The sequence below is a fragment of the Telopea speciosissima genome, chromosome 3, assembly GCF_018873765.1.
Source record: "Telopea speciosissima isolate NSW1024214 ecotype Mountain lineage chromosome 3, Tspe_v1, whole genome shotgun sequence".
NCBI lineage: Eukaryota > Viridiplantae > Streptophyta > Magnoliopsida > Proteales > Proteaceae > Telopea > Telopea speciosissima.
Genome location: NC_057918.1, coordinates 3,358,895 through 3,375,439, shown reverse-complemented (window position 1 = coordinate 3,375,439; position 16,545 = coordinate 3,358,895). Strand labels below are relative to the sequence as shown.

The 16,545-nt window shown below is 38.9% G+C and overlaps 3 protein-coding genes across 4 annotated transcripts; 2 read left to right on the top strand and 1 right to left on the bottom strand.

Annotated features, from left to right (window-relative positions):
- The first annotated feature begins 54 nt into the window (after positions 1-54).
- LOC122655999 (ELMO domain-containing protein A) lies at positions 55-7,802 on the top strand. Of its 2 annotated transcripts, none has more exons than XM_043850412.1 (9): positions 55-283; positions 2,768-2,877; positions 5,184-5,252; positions 5,493-5,608; positions 5,717-5,771; positions 5,992-6,112; positions 6,399-6,446; positions 6,813-6,907; positions 7,309-7,802. In XM_043850412.1, exons 1-9 carry the CDS (start codon positions 184-186, stop codon positions 7,405-7,407), a joined length of 813 nt encoding a protein of 270 aa, XP_043706347.1. In that variant the 5' UTR covers positions 55-183; the 3' UTR covers positions 7,408-7,802. The 2 variants fall into 2 exon arrangements, with proteins under 2 accessions (XP_043706347.1, XP_043706348.1); XM_043850413.1 differs by lacking the exon at positions 55-283 and adding an exon at positions 2,504-2,637.
- Positions 7,803-9,699: 1,897 nt separating this feature from the next.
- Positions 9,700-11,358, top strand: LOC122655998 (pentatricopeptide repeat-containing protein At5g06540-like). The gene has a single exon (XM_043850411.1). The coding sequence runs from the start codon at positions 9,835-9,837 to the stop codon at positions 11,305-11,307; it is 1,473 nt and encodes a 490-aa protein (XP_043706346.1). The 5' UTR covers positions 9,700-9,834; the 3' UTR covers positions 11,308-11,358.
- Positions 11,359-13,020: 1,662 nt separating this feature from the next.
- On the bottom strand, positions 13,021-15,715 carry LOC122656000 (COMM domain-containing protein 9-like). The gene is made up of 5 exons (XM_043850414.1): positions 15,406-15,715; positions 14,366-14,536; positions 13,736-13,825; positions 13,435-13,554; positions 13,021-13,343 (listed from the first exon to the last, which is right to left on the bottom strand). The coding sequence occupies exons 1-5, from the start codon at positions 15,577-15,579 to the stop codon at positions 13,293-13,295; spliced, it is 606 nt and encodes a 201-aa protein (XP_043706349.1). The 5' UTR covers positions 15,580-15,715; the 3' UTR covers positions 13,021-13,292.
- Between the last annotated feature and the right edge of the window lie 830 nt (positions 15,716-16,545).

Here is a 16,545-nt window from a genome sequence, read left to right as displayed (position 1 = left end):
ACCAGATGGGGACCGTCCATAAAACATTTTGCTACCTACGTGTGTGTCTTGCTTTGGCCTGTTGACAGCAGTGCTTGGGTTCATTGCTCGAGAGAGCTCCTAGGTGCTGAAAAACACGAGATTTGGTTCGGATTTGGTTGGGGAGTGGGAGAGTAGTCAAGCGTGGTGGACACAGACGAAGAGATGAGCGTAATAGGGAGACCACAGGGCAGCTGTGTCACTGTTCGTACCTTCCCTTCCTCCTCTCTTTCCAGATGCGCTCATGGCTCCGACGCTTCTTCAGGTATTCTCTCTTTCTCTCCTTCTTCGTATTTGGTTGCTCTCATTTCTCCGATTCCGAAAAAGGCTTGTTTCGATCTCAACCGAATCTCCCCTGCAGGCGAATGTTATTAATGTTGTTTGAGTTCATCCATGATCTACCCCCTTTCTTCGAGTTTAAAATGATAGTTGTTAATCCTCCATTTCTCAATTCCGGCGTTTCTTACTGTAAGCTTCGTTTTGATTTTTCCGAACTACCTGTGATTTGCGTCTGTTATTCTCGAAAGATCCCTCGTTTTACCGATTAGGAAACAATGTATGATGTTTCTTTGTTTCCTCCACTTCCGATTCGTGCTTGACGAATAAAATTTGGCTCCATTTTGAGGAATTTCTGTAGATTGGGATGCTGTCAGTGGCATTTCTACTTTTCAATTTGAGGTTTCGCTGGGTTTTCTGTGAATTTTTTCGAGTTTGACCTATAACGTCTGAAGCTGTCACTCTACTTTGCGTTTTTTTTCCGAGGATTTGGGATAATAAGCTGTCTCCGACTCTCCTACCACAAGTTCCCCAATGAGTTATCTTTTTGGTGCTTTAACCTTTTGGGTGATCGATTCCACTCAAAGCATAGCCAAAAAGAGTAACACGCGTGATGGAAGAAGATAATGACACAAATAACACACCATGTGAGAGACATTGAAACGCAACATAATCTGGCAGGACTGGTGGAATCTAGATTAGGGTTCTTCAAAAATGGAAAACGAATTGCAGGATTCAATAAATAAAAATTTGTTTTTTTTCTTTTTCTTGTATCGTTCAGAGAATCTAGGGTTCTTAACTTCGGGATCTATGACTGTGTTGACTAGTTGGTCGGACCGTTGATCTGATGATGATGCCGGTCATCTTTGGTTTTTAGTTATACTCTATTGGATATTTGCATGTCTGCTACGTGGTCAGATATGAAACCGGTAGACCATCAGTTTTTGTCTTTAACTGGGACCGGCCTTTTCGTTTCTGTCAGTGTCGGGGAAAGGAGACCTCAGTAGACTGAACTGAACAGACCAACTCCATGTTCATGATGGTCTAATTGTGTTTTTATTCAGAACTCTTTGTCTACCACTCTCTTCTGTTAATTGGAATCTCAGTATTTTTTATTTACATAAATACCCCTCATGTTCTTATCCAATTATCCATAGACAGAACGGATCTTTTCTTTTTGGCATTAAACCCAAATTACCTATCCGTACATGTAACCTTCACGTACGGTTAGTGATGTCATTTGTCTTTCATTCTTCATAGATATAGATGCTTTCCCATATACTTTTCATGGCAGTATGAAAGAATATTTTATAAAAACAAAAGGACACATGTCATCAATCAATCGTCAGCAAGACATACACGTACAGGTAGATGATCTTGACTCTTTGGCATTTTATTTGGGCCATGGTCTTAGGAGATTGATTCGGGTCAACCAGAAACGGTTCTCAATCTTTTGGATAGATCGTCAGAATGCTGGTTCTGCTTGATACTTGAATAAGATTTATGACCTAGAAATTGGTGGATCAGGGGATCGATATCTTATCACGGAACCATACAATGTGGCACCCGATATCTATAAGATATTTTTACGGATCGAAAGTATTGGCAACAAAATGATCCAAATCTATATTGGTATCGACGGTGACCGGTATAGACCGGGATCGGCATGGTATTGGATGATTTTACCTCTGATTTTCTTAAAAAATCACTTTTTACTGTTATATCGATATGGGATCGGCCAGGAACAGCCAAGAATCCTAAACCGATACCTAAAACCATGGTTGGGACCCCGGGCTCCCACCTTTATATTGTGTCTACAGGAGGGGAACAGCCTTACGGTGGTCGCATTCAGCCACTCAGACTCAGTGCCTCAGTGGTATGGTGTGGACTTTGGAATTATTGATTGTAACCTTTTGGGCTTTTGGTTCGCTTTAAGAAACTTTAAGAATTCGGGGCCCTTGGGTCTGTGTATGCTACAGTAAGAGGCTTGAAAGCTTAGTAGTTCATTTGATCCTTTTTCTCGATAATGGTCTGTTGACCCCACCAGCCCACTCTCAATTTCAGTTTAAAGTCAAATTCTGATGATGTGAGTGGGCAACATTATATTGTTTCTCTCCTCCAATTCTAATGTCATTTTGATTTGAAAATTTTGTTGAGTCAGTTAGTTAGTCACTCATCGTTAGTTCAATTTGCTTTTGTTTGCGCTGTTCTTTTGTTGATAAATTGTTGAATCACTCGTTTGTCAGACCCATTTGCTTTGTTTTTACGTTGTTGGCTTGTTGCTAAGAAATGCTTTGACGTAGTTCTTACGCGAAGGCGAGGTAGCTATGGTGTTCTCCTTGTGTATGTAATTTCATCCCCTGTAATTGTTTCTTTGGAATGTTTATAAATTGGTCACATATGTCGCTAAGAGTCGGTTATCCAATTTGAAGGTTAGTTATTAATACAGAACTTTTCCGTTGCTTGTGTGCAGATGACGCAACTTGTGGGACTCCCACATGGATTGGAAGAGGTCTCACTTGTGTTTGTTTCAAGAAAAAAGGAGCTTATGAACGTATTTGCATGAGTTTGACACCCTTACAGGTAAAAAATGGCCATTCAGAAGATTTAGAAAATTATGTATATCGCCCTGCACTATCCTTAAAATCTCTCAGCCATTTTGGATTCTATCAACTTTTTCAATGTTCTTGTCCTGCCTGAACTATTGAAGTGATGTTCATGTCCAACCTATTCTTTTGTTCCTGCTTGAATTATTGAAGTGCTGATATTTCTTCTGGGTGGTTAACCAGTGAAATGTTCATGTCCCCAAATCACTACCATCGCCCCCCTCCCCCCAAAAAATAATAAAAAAATAAAAAAATAAAAAACAGAGTGAAATCGGACAGTAAGTTCAATAATACTTTTTAAAAAAAATCAACAGGGAAAAAGGGATATGGAAAAAGTCGGATTCCTTATTTAATATGGTTTTATTTAAAAAATTGGAAGTAAAATTAAGGGGATATATACAACTAAAACCTTAGCATTTAACAAGTGAGCTTGTTCTCTTTACTTTAATGTAGAAAAGAAAACTGTAATTAATTAAGAAACTGGTATTTTTCTTAAAAACCATTTAGAAGTATTAAAAATAACATTAGATTTTATTAAAATATCATATAGAAGTATTAGAATCCTGTTATTCGGAGCCATAAATGTATTATGCACGTATGATACTCAAGGGTCATAAAATTCATATTTTTTTCTGTATCTTAGGAAAACTATGGAAAAAACATATATGTGTATCATACACGTATTACTAACTAGGATCTTTACTTTGAAGAGAGAATTGTAGTCTTCGGAGTTTGGAATGCTATAGTTGGAACATGCAAATGTAACCCTTCTAATATATAATACGTAGGCTTATCTCAAACTTTTGTGTTTGCTTTTGCGTGGTAGGTTGTTAGAGTTGGCTTCAATTCCACATTCCATAACTTAAAGCATAATTCTTCACATGGCTATCCCCAGTTTAAACTCCAAACGTCTTATGATGTGCTTGAGATTATGCATCTGTGCCTCATAGCTTCCAAATGGAAATTGAATCATCCAGGAACTTAAGCAGGGTTTTCAAACTAGTCCCCGAAAAATAATCATCTTATCAATCCATCTGCGCTCGTCACCCCTCCCCCCTCCCCCCTCCCCCCAAATAGAAGGTAATAATTTATTCAAACGAGAGGAATAAAAGGAGAGAACAGGAACAAAAAAAAAAAAAGAAAAAAAAAAGTGCTATTCCCTGATTTCAGAATCTGAATTCCTAGTTACTTCAGTGCTGCTGGAATGTTGAAGGAGCCTACAACTAAACTAAGTCTTATCACTACTAAATAGGCTCCGTCACACGAAGCCTGCTTTGCATTTCAGCTCTAGGGAGCCTAAGGACTAAATGGCCCAAAAAAATGCAGACATCACTTATTAAGAGAAAGCGAAATAAAGGGTTTCCTTGCCAAAGATCCCTAGAAGAGTTGGAGGAAACTCATTGCAGATCCATTACTGCAGTATGGTTATCAACCTCAATACTTGTATCTGTGGTGATGTGGAGAGAGCAATAGGGATTCCATCTGTTCCTCAAGCCATCCCCTTCAATGTGGCATTTTATGCTAACAGCCTGGTGCCACATGGATGAATATTTCCAGTTTCAAGCTTGTTATTTTAGAAAAACCAAGAATATTCAACGGTGATATTTGCACTGCAAAATTACAGTACAAAGGGAGCCATGTGGATGATGTTCACTGTTCACAAGGAAATTGTACTTGCAACTGATCTTGATGTCTCCCGTACATTGGAGCCTGCATTCTTACTGAACGTATTTGGCATTTTGGACCACTATGGATCCCCTTGTAGAAAAAGAGGGGGTGTGTGTGTGGGAGAGGGACAATGACCAGGAGAGAGTCTCTTGTACGAGTCTTAGAGGTTTTCTTTCCGTTCATCGGTAAAGATAACGAGTTTACTGTGTATACAGCACACCAACTTGATCTGGAGTTTGGTTCAAATGCAATTGGCTTTGTGGAGAGGCTCTCACATCCCTTAGATGTTTTCAATTAATAAGGTCCTTGATGGCCCTTATACACTGCAAAATTCTACTTCGGCCCCTTTTTCATGTGACAAAGTGGAGAACATTGCAGGCTTCTGCACACCATTTTATTTATTTATTTATAACCCTCAACAGTTATTGAGTTTTCTGGAAGAAAAAAAGAACCTTCCAAAAATAAAGTCTAGGAAAAAAAAAGAGTTTTGATAGTAAATGCATTAGGTTGTAACTATGGGTATCACATTTTATTAAATGACTAATCAGGTTATGCAGTACTTCTGTATCCATGTGTTATAGACTCCATTTATGAGTTAAAATTTTAAAATCACAGGAACAGAGGCTGCAAAGATTGAAGCATAGAATGAAGATATACTTCGATGCTGCAAGGCCAGATCACCAGGTGCATTTGACATCATTAATTTTGACATTTACATGCATGGATTTTGGAAATTTATGTATTACCACAAGCTGAACTTTTTACTCTGGAAGAGTTTAACATGAATACTACTTGTTTTGGAGTATCTGGAGAATACTTTTTTACAGTTCCATACGGAGGTTGTGATTAAAGATTAAAAATATTAGCTTGTGTGATGCTGTCTTGTTGATTTCAACAATTGATTTAGCCATTTTATCAAGGCAGGATGCTTTAAGAGCCCTTTGGTCTGCCACATACCCTGGACAAGAACTTCAAGGTTTGATATCTGACCAATGGAAGACAATGGGTTGGCAAGGGAGGGATCCATCAACTGATTTCAGGTTTCTTGGACTTCCATCCAATTACTTTTTTATGTTTGGTCACTTATCAACTGGCCGTTTTCTGGTTCTATTCCTTCATTGATATGGGCAATTTTACCCGATGAACAGGGGAGCTGGCTTCATTTCTTTGGAGAATTTGCTGTTCTTTGCCATGACTTTTTCTGTAAGATCCCAAGTTGATGGCAATGTTAAGAATCTTCATATATGAATTGACATCCATCACTGAAGAAAATTATTTATCCACATCTCCCTGTATTGATCCCAGAACATTACGTATTTGAAAAAGATAGTTGTTTTGATTTTTTTAGCCAAACTTCTTTCTGCTCATTGCAACTGAACTGGTGAACGCATTCTTGTTGAACTACTTCATATTGTTGTTCCAGACCTCCTTCCAGCGTCTATTGAACAAGCAAGGAGGAAAGCGAGCCACATGGGAGTATCCATTTGCGGTTGCTGGTGTAAATATCACATTCATGATAAAGCAAATGCTAGACCTAGATTCATGTAATAGTCAAATAACTCAGTTGTACATGGACTTCAGAAATTGTTCTGTACTTTTGATCAAACTTCTATAAAAACTGTAAAGCAATAGATCATGGATATATATATATATACAAAGGAAAATCATATTTCCTACATCCCCACCACCCCACCCCCCCAAAAAAAAATAAAAATTAGTGATGCAGACGTGGCTTAGCCAAACTGACCCTAATATGATTCTGGCACAAATTTTGTTTACACATTATTCTATTTGAATGTTAGTAATGTGAGGTTCCTTATGTCTTTGCAGCAAAACCGAGGACATTTGTCGGAACAGTTTTCATACAGATGCTATCAGGTGAAATCTTGTGATGCCATCCAGTAGTGCTTGATAAGTTCAAAAGACATATTCTGAATCACTTGCTGTGAACTGTCCATTTGGATCTGGGGGAATTCATGCCAATAAACTGGCAGCTGGGGTTGCATATGCACCATACTCTTGACAGTTTACCCCAAATTTCTGAAAGTCTAAAGAGCATGCAGTATTAATGCTACTACTTTTCTAAATACAAAAGTCATAGTGCAGGAATAATTAGAGTGGGATAAATGAGGTTTAATTTTGCAATTATTTAAGCACAGTACTTAAAACTCCTTGTTCCATAATTTGGATCTTGTTCCTCAATATGGGAATATTAATATTTAGTTTCTCTCAATTTGTTTTCAGAGAATGAATGGGCATTCGACTTGCTTTACTGTGTGGCTTTTGTGGTCATGGACAAACAATGGCTGGAGAAAAATGCCACGTACATGGAGTTCAATGTAAGATACATAACCATCTTCATATTAAATTTCAGTGGACTACAGTTATGGGCTTGAGAGAGGTTCCTCCAAATACAAGCCACTTGAAATAATAAATTGAAGGGTAATTGTGCCCAATGGACCAGATGCTCAACATGATCAATTATATTCTTATGTTTATTTGGTATGAATCTTATGCTGTCATGGTCTAGATGGTTAGACAGTTAGACTGTTGATGCGAGGCCAGACTGATCCAGCCTCCAGTGCATTTCTGAAAACCTTGGGTTTAAATTAATATGCCTTAAGAGTTCATTGTGTAGTTTCTTGTTATGATTTAATAATTCCCCCCCCCCCCCCCTTTGTCACTTGACTTTCTGGTTGAGCTGAATGCAGTTGAATGTTGATTTGTCATGTTTTTTTAGGACATTTTGAAATCCACTCGAGCCCAGCTAGAGAAAGAACTTCTATCGGATGATGTCCTACAGATCGAAGACATGCCATCTTATAGCCTTCTGTGTTAGCTATAGCCAGAAGGAAAAATGGCTAGACTTGATGCATTGCTATTTAGATACCCTACTGGTGCTTTCTTTCTCTCTCAGCATGCACGCATGTGTGTGTGTGTCATCATGTGGCAACCAGGATTGAATCTGTAACCAGGGATTGTGAGTTGTTATAACCACTACCCGATTGAATAATGTGCCACTTCTTGCTCAGTGTTTATTCTCTGCTTAAAATTGTAGGTGGTCAGTCCAAAAGTGAGGTGATTTGGTTATAGCTGAAGTCCCTCTGGCATATCCAAGTCTCCTATTGAAGGGTTTGAAGGGAAGGCTAATGCTTAAACTTCTCTTTTTCCACTTTTTGTTGCGCATGAATGCAGCTTTGTATTTGAGAAATGATAAGAGAGAACTGTTCTTCATATTTCAGATTTCCGTAGTTCTGATGAGTAATATTTCAAAGCAAATAAGGAATTCAGTGTTTGTTTTCAGCTTCCAAATTCTCAATGGCAAACTTCATGCACCAGATTGGCTGTTGGGTGCAAAACACCTGATCATCCTTATAATTAATTGTGGGGGTTTTGCTATCTGCACAGAAACTATTTTTTTTCCCCTACTTTCTTTTTCTTTTTTGGGTGCTACCACTGTTGTCATTACGAGGAAACCCATATAACCCCTTAATAGTCTTTGATTCTTATTAGCTGCGCTAGCTGACACCTTAAAAGAGTGAGTATAAGTCAGTTTGCAAATAAATAACACCAAAACAATTTGGACCATGTAGTGCGTAATGAAATGGAATTCTTGTAATTTATTAAATTGGAAGGGTGATTTCTGTGCAAACTATTGGGTGAGAAGTGGGTCTCTCAATCTTATGGGCAAAGCTTTCTGGGTTTAGGGTTAAAAATAAATTTTGACCATATGTGGGTTAAGCATTACCACAAGAAGTACCCTTAGATTTAAGATTTAAGGGTGTCAATCGGGTGGTTCGGTTTTTTGGTTTGGTGTGAGTTTTAGGGAAATTGCAATCGAACCAATAAGGATTATTAGGTTTGGTTTGGATTCGGATTTGATTCGGTTTGTGTTATCGGTTTCAATTTGGTTTGATTTAAAAAATCGGGTATATAGACTGGTTTTGGGTAAGGATTAGGTAGTGTTTTTAGGGTTTGGGTGTCGGTTTGGGTTTGGGTTTGGTCCTATTGGTCAGGGCAATTGGTAGTCCGTCTGTTTAGCTCGATCTGAGCCAATCCCAAATGGCGTCCAAACCCACAAACCAAATTCAACCCAATAAGGCTTCGATTTGGGTTGGATCGGGCCAGGCTGGAGCCGGTTTGACCAGTTCGATTTAGGCTTTGACACCCTTACCTAAGTAAGATACTGTTTCCACTCATTAAGCTAGCCAGGTTAGGGACACAATAATTTAGCTTACAAGGTTTCCAACATCAAAGGATCCCCCTTGATGTGTTCGTACTGGATCGTGAGTAACCTGCCTTGCATACTCTGTGAAGTTAGCAAAGCTCCATTTCAAATCATACAAGTTCATAAGATGCAATTTCTGTGTGATTTTTCTGTATCAAATTATTTAAGTCTTCCATAAATTTTCTCCCTTCGCTTCATTTTACTTGCAACCAATTAGAGTAGGAAAGAGAAACACCCTTAGCAATCAAAGATTTTAAGCTTGGAATCGGGGTTGAATTGGTCCAAATCGAAATCAACTGAAATTGGTTTAAAAAACCTTAGAACCAGCCCCTTAGATTTGAAACCCAACAATCCAATCCCGAAAAATACCTTGAAATTGGTCACTTCAAAATATCTGGAATCAGGATTGGGCACGACTAGTCGATCATGGTTTTAGTACGGTATTGGAACAAGTAAACCCTAAAATCGATCGGATCGTCAGTTGGTATTGATATGGATCGATCGTATCAGACAAATTTGCCTTTAATTCTCTTTCTAAAATTAGAGGGTTTTTTTTTACCATTTTACCCTTGTCCGTACCGTGTCACCGATACGATTTCAGCACAGTATTTGGATCAGTCACTTGCAAAACCAATACCGGGCGATACAATACCGATACCTCAAACCATGCAGCCGATTCGACTCCTCCGATTTTTTAAACAGTTTTTGGGATATTCTCTGCTAAATTGGATAGATATGGGGACGCAATCAGTCTATTTGGTTTTCCAGAATATAAAGAGGAAACTGGAAAGAGCCCAAACAGCTGAAAGAAGATGATCAAGAAGAAACCTCATTAGACTTAAGAGAACTTGGACTGAAATTATTCTTTGGCGTCGACTGGCGTAGAGCTATTGAACATTACCAAACAGATACAGAGAGGATCAAACTAACCAAGCGACGTCCCATGCTTAACGACCATTCTGTATACTCCAACCGCTACTAGTTTTTATTCTTTCATGGCTTATCTCAACGACCCAATCCAGCAATCCCTAATTCTACATGTTCCTCCGAAAATCACATCTCTTCTTCAACTTGAAGCACTCTCTCTGCTTCTTCCACTCCCTCCCGTCCCATTCCTACGCTCCACCTTCACTTCCTCTTTCACCACCCAAACCAACAAAACCACCGCAGCTCTCCTTCCTTGCAGACAAATGCACATCCATGAACCAACTCAAACAAATCCATGCCCAGATGATCGTCTCCGCTCGCATCCACGATAACTACGCCGCTAGTCGTCTCATCTCATTTTGTGCTCTCTCACCTTCAGGCGATTTTAATTACGCTCTAAAGCTCTTCCACAACACTGGCGACCCCAATTCTTTTATGTGGAACACCCTCATCAGGGCCTTAGCTGATAGCTCTAATCCTTCCCAAGCTATTTTGCTCTATGCCAGGATGAGAAAAATGGAAGTAGTTCCTGGTAAGCACACCTTCCCGTTTGTCCTCAAGGCTTGTACTAACTGTAACTCACTGTTGTCAGGTAAACAAATCCATGCCCAGGTTACTAGATTTGGATTGGATTTGGATGTTTATGTGGTTAACGGCTTGATGAGGTGCTACGCAGTATCATCTCATATCAATGACGCCCGGCAGCTGTTTGAAGAAGCTCCTGAGAAAAATTTGATAGTTTGGACTACGATGGTTAGTGGGTATGCGCAAAATTTTTGCTCAAACGAGGCGTTGATGATGTTTGATCGAATGATCTCAGAAGGGACTGAGCCCAATAATGCAACTCTGGCTTCTGTATTGTCTGCCTGTGCCAGATCGGGCCGTCTGGACTTGGGAGAACAGATTCACATCTTTGTAAAAGTCAAAGGCATGGATATGGGAGTGATCCTTGGCACGGCATTGGTACACATGTATGCCAAGAATGGAGCGATTCTGATTGCTCGAAGATTGTTTGATGATATGCCTGAGAAAAATACGGCTACTTGGAATGCTATGATATGTGGGTTAGCTGTTCATGGGCATGCTCAGGAGGCTCTGGAACTTTTCCTGAAGTTAAAGAAAGAAAGAGTTGTTCCAAATGACATCACCTTTGTAGGAGTTTTATCTGCTTGTTGCCATGCTGGCCTGATCGATATCGGTTGCGATACTTTTCATTCCATGAAGAGAGAATATGGGATTGAACCCAAGATCGAGCATTATGGTTGCATGGTTGATCTTCTTGGACGAGGTGGGAGATTACTTGAAGCTGAGGAGTTGATAAAAGGGATAGTGTGGAAACCTGATGTGGTTGTTTTGGGTGCACTGTTAGGGGCCTGCAAGAATCATGGGAACATTGAGATTGCTGAGAGGGTGGTGAAGGAGATTCTTCAACTGGAACCTAACAATCATGGGGTTTATGTCATTTTATCTAATATGTATGCAGAGGCAGGCAGGTGGGAAGATGTTGTTAAGTTAAGAAAGGTGATGAAAGACGGAGGTTTGAAGAAAACACCAGGTTGGAGCCTTGTGGATGGTGATAACTAATTTTTTTTTTTTTTTTTTGCCGGCAGAGATAAAAGACCAGGCACCACAACAATTCTTTGTGTTCTTTGCAAATTATTAATGTACTGGCTTAAATATCTTGAATTTCTTTAAATCAGCAGGTTTCGATTCAGCCGGAATTTGAATCTACTGAGGCCGATTCCATTGTTGTTACCGCTTACTTGAGGTGACAGTATTGTTAATGATTTTTGCCTATTGTTTTGTATTTCTACCGGTGCTAAATGTGAAATATTTCAACATATTTTTTCATCTGTATTATTTCTCTCCTGGAAACAGGCTCACTGTGAAAGTAGGGGTAAGGCCGCGTACATTATGACCTTCTCCAACCCTCCCGAGACCCTGCAGTGGCGGAAGCCTCTTGCATTGGGTATGCCCATAGTATAGTGTCTTATTTGTCCCAATGCTAAAGAGAGTCGTACCAGAAAAAAAAAAAAAAAAAAAACCTAAAAAGAGAACAGCACAATGGGCTCATTTTCCTCAAATTGTTTCTGCTTGAAGATTTTTGCATAGACACAACCAACTCCTTAGAACATTCAATGGTTTGAAGAAATCGAATCAGAATCAACAGAAATGGTTTGAATTGGACTTGGCCGACTCCAATTTCGGTTTATGCTGATTCCTCCAACCTAATTTGGAATCAACTGAATGTTCTTTTATTTTGACATTTCCCCCCTTCTTTTGGCTAGCAAAATAGTAGAAAACCAATGACATTTACCTCTTTCCATCTACAATTTAATTTTGTCCATCTTCTGGGGATCCACTGCAGCTGAAAATACATAGAAGTTGCTTCTCAATGGTGGATTCAAAGTGGGCCAGCATTTCATCAATTACTCCACTGAGGGTATTGTACTGGAAGCCTCATCCAATCCTCTTTTAATCAAGCATCAAAACAATGGCATGTCAAAGAAACAGTGAAATACAATGTATCCAAAAACCACTTGGTCCTTGCAAGGCTGCTAATTGAATTTTTCCCAGGCAGTTCAGCTGGGACACAAAACAGTGGTAGAACACAATAAGGCATTCAGCCCCAATGTACATCCTCTCTCTCTCTAAGGAGTCCACCAATAAATTGTCAGACCCCAATCCTCATTGGAACAAGATGCTCCTTTTGTCACACAAGGATCTAGCTGTCCAAAGTAGCCTCGAGAGTTTGCATGAGACATATTCACTCAAAGACATCCATCTAAAAACCAAACCTGAATTCCCTTCCGCAACCACATTCGGACAGGTCTGGTACACAAATTGATCAGAAAAGACCCCGACAATGTTACCCACTGATCCTGGAACACACTCCAATACCTGCAGGCCCCAAGTTTCCCATGGTACTCCCATCAAAGTTAAGATTAATATGCCCTACGTTTATGCAAATTATTGGGTAAAGAAATGAGACCTGATCAGTTTCTGTGTAAGCTTAGCTACCTTTCATTTGAATTTTCCCTTTTCTTTTCCTTCACAATTTGTTCACAGTCCTTATAATATTTCCTCCGTAATGAGTAGTTCTGTTGGATAAAATATTAAAATTTTGCCATGTTCCTGTTCTTTCAATTATAATATCATTACTAGTCATCAAATTATAATATCATTTGTAATGTCCCAAACTGAAAACATCAATTTACTTACCAAAAAAGTTTTAAAAAAAAAGACAACCAAATGCACCTACAAAAATGAGCTCAATAGACTAGAAAGTCAATATGTGTAATCAGAAAATGAGACAGGTCATATATTACATGACTGGTGATGTTACATGGCATGGACAACACAATAGGTACATCAACCGAGTATGAAGTAAGAAAAAAAGTGAGATGATTGAGTAGAATTGCAGCACAAGCCTAATTATCAGCAACTTTACTGGATTTGGAAGCCCATAACTGTTAACTGTGGATGCCTTGACAAAAGACTTGGTGATCTTTACACCAATCATGTAGCTAGGCAAACTGTACCTTTTCAAGTCGGCAAATCTCAATGAACTATGTCATACTCGTTTCCTGGGGCTGACAATGTCCATTTAAACCATCCCCCTGGCAAAGATCATCAAAATAGGTTGATGATATTTACAATATTAGATCACATATTGACAAGTCTACTCCAAGAAGCAAGAACTACCCTTACCATGTCTGACAACTGGTCTCTTATATAGTACATAGACTTCAACATTGTATCCAGAGCATCTTTTGCTAATTGAAACTTGACCTCTGACTCTCCTGATAAAGAATGTGTATCATCCTGAAGCTGCAAAAAGTGTAACCAGAATTAATAAGCAAAACAGATCACAAAAGTTCTTACTGAAAAGCCCACAATTTTCTGATCCAGGTCATTTGGATTTTACAGCCACCAGAACAGTAGATAAAAAGTGTGGGGAATTTTATAAGAGTATGCCTGCATTAAAAAGTACACCAATGTAGTCGAATACCTTTAAATTAATAACAGCCACTGGATCTGTCGATTCTGCATTTTGATTAGCCATATTCCATGTCATTGCCTTTAACCGAGGCAAAGTAACCTGGATAAGATATACAGAGAAATAAAATATAGCTCAGTCTTGTGTCCTACTAAGGTCATTAACGAGACCAACCTGAAAAGCAAGATCGAGCAAGCTCTTTCCCACTACATTATTAATGCTCCTTCCAAGGATCATTTTGGATTAGTATCTGCTATTTCCATGACATAAATTGGTTGGTGGTTAATATGCTCAGTATATTTTATGATCAACACAGATAGTTAAAATGTCAATTAAACGATCAAACTATCCATTCAATTATGAAGGCCACATGCACAGGAAAAGTAACTCAGAAAAAGTAAAAGGATGAAAGGGCACAAGAAACAGTCTCGGGATCAAATCACTGGGAGTAATCTAGATGAGGCAGATCATTTAAATGATTGGCCCAGAAAATCCATCAGGTGCAACCTAATGCTTAGAGTTTCATACATGGGCACCACATCTAGCGCACTAATCAGCCTGTGTGGGCAAATATCCAGACCCATTGAATTCTCCAAATAATGAATTAGATTATATGACCTTCTAACATTCTATTTGCTCAACCTGATCGTTAAGAGCCTCAGCCCTCCACTCCCTTTGGAACTTTTGTAGCAAGAGGACCAGTAGTCTTTGTAGTTCAGGCAAGACCTCGCCAGGAAATAGCTTTTGAATCTCATCCTTGCTAACATTTTCGTAAACACACTTACGGATCAGCATACGGAGGCATACCAGAAGCTGCAATGGGACCAAAAAAATCAGTGAGACTGAACAAGTGAAATGATTAAACTAGATATTTACAGTCATTATAATATACAACGCTTAATAAGAAATGAACATGTGAAGATAACCCTCTGGTCCTGTTTTATCTGCTATATTTTTCTGAAAAGAAAGAAGTATATACATGAAGTGTTCTACGGAGAAGTTTTCATGCATTATTTAGAAACTACTGATGAACTCAACCGATGATTTGAATCAAGGGCCAAGTGGTTTGTCAAATAGACTCCAAACTCAATGAACAGAACCTTACCAAACTCAATGGTTAACTACAATAGCATTCCATTCTCACTTACACTCTTTAAAATTTTAAAAGGTCAACTTAAAAAGAACTTGATATTTCTTCCTCACATTGTTTGTGACCCATTTTCAATTGCAATAATTCTACATGTCTCCTCAAACAATGCATCTTTCTTATCAGTAATCAGAAAAGAAAAGGAAATGACAGAGAGAGCGCTTCTTCTCAGCAATATAGATTAATTATGTTGGGAACAACAAATAAATAAAGGCAATATGAACTGCAACATACAAAGCAAATCGGTTGCTATAGGCATTAATTAACAGTCTATGATACCCAACCAACCATTTCTGAATGAATTAGCTCTACAGTTCATTTCACTCTTACCTCAAATCAACAGAATTAGATAAAAGAGTTCCCAGAAGAATAATAATATTTTTTTTATCGAAATGCTCCATGTAGAAGCACACAGAATGACAGAAATCAAAGTTTCTTTCGAGATTAAAACCAGTGAAGCAGATAATAACAATTTCAACGCCCTATACAGCTAACACACGACAACAAACGCGATTGGGAAAAGGTGAGAGATTACGGGATCAAGGTCGGTTTCATTCTCAAGTTGAAGCATTTCTCTGATGATATCACGGTCGGCAGCATCGAGACCAGTCTTCCGAGTCCTCCAGAGGGTTTGGAGAATATACTCGACTGATTCTTTAGAGTTAGACCTCACCAGCAGCGGCAAATGGCTCCAGAGTGAATGCTCCATTTTGCAGGAACGATCGTATTGCGATAAAACTAAAACTATCTGGTACTGATTGATGCCCTAGTAGAGTAGTAACCTACTACTACTACTACTCCTTTTCCCTATTTCTTTCCCCAAACCGAAGATGCTGAAGATTGAAGTTGAACAGCCAAAGAACATGAGAAGCTCTCTAGAAATGGAAATGGGGAAACCCAACTGGAATCATCCTTTACGTCGCTCGCACTTCTTCAGTTCTCCCGCCTAGATTCGCTGTCTCAAGTCTCAACGTTCATCAACAAGGCAAGTCGCCGAAATGAATCTCACCCGCTATCTCCTTTTTGGGGTTTTATTTCCCGGGATATGTCGACCCCTGCACTTTGAAAAATTACAAATTCATCCCTACTTTTCAAAACTTTCATATTCACCCCTTTGCTTCTCAAATCTAACTTGCTTTGCAGTTTCATCCCTCTCACTTTTAAAACTCTTGTTTGCACATGTTACATGACTAAGGAGTAAGGCATGGTTTCAAAATCAGAATCAGTTCAATCCAATTGGCTGATTCGGGTTGGAATCGATTGTGATTAATCCCAATTCTAGATGTTTTCGAGTAGCTGAATCTAGAGCTTCTGAAACTTAGATAGATCCTAGGGTTTTCATATAGGATCTGATTCTAGGGTTTTTGGGATTGATTCCATCAGATTTTGTTTCGATCGGGATTAGAATTGTCAGGATGATTTCACCCCAATTCCGAGTTTGAAATCCATATAGATTAAGGAATCTTTCAAAATGTCATTTATGACCTTGTATCCCAATTCACAAATGCACCATCTTACCATTTCGTGTTCGAATCTCCAATCATGGACAGACTTCCATAATTGTGTATCTGGAATGTCTCTCCAATCCTGAGTACATGGTATACAAACATATGATAATGAATAGAATGCTCAATTTTGTCCATGAACTATTTTTAGGTTAAAATCTATGAATATC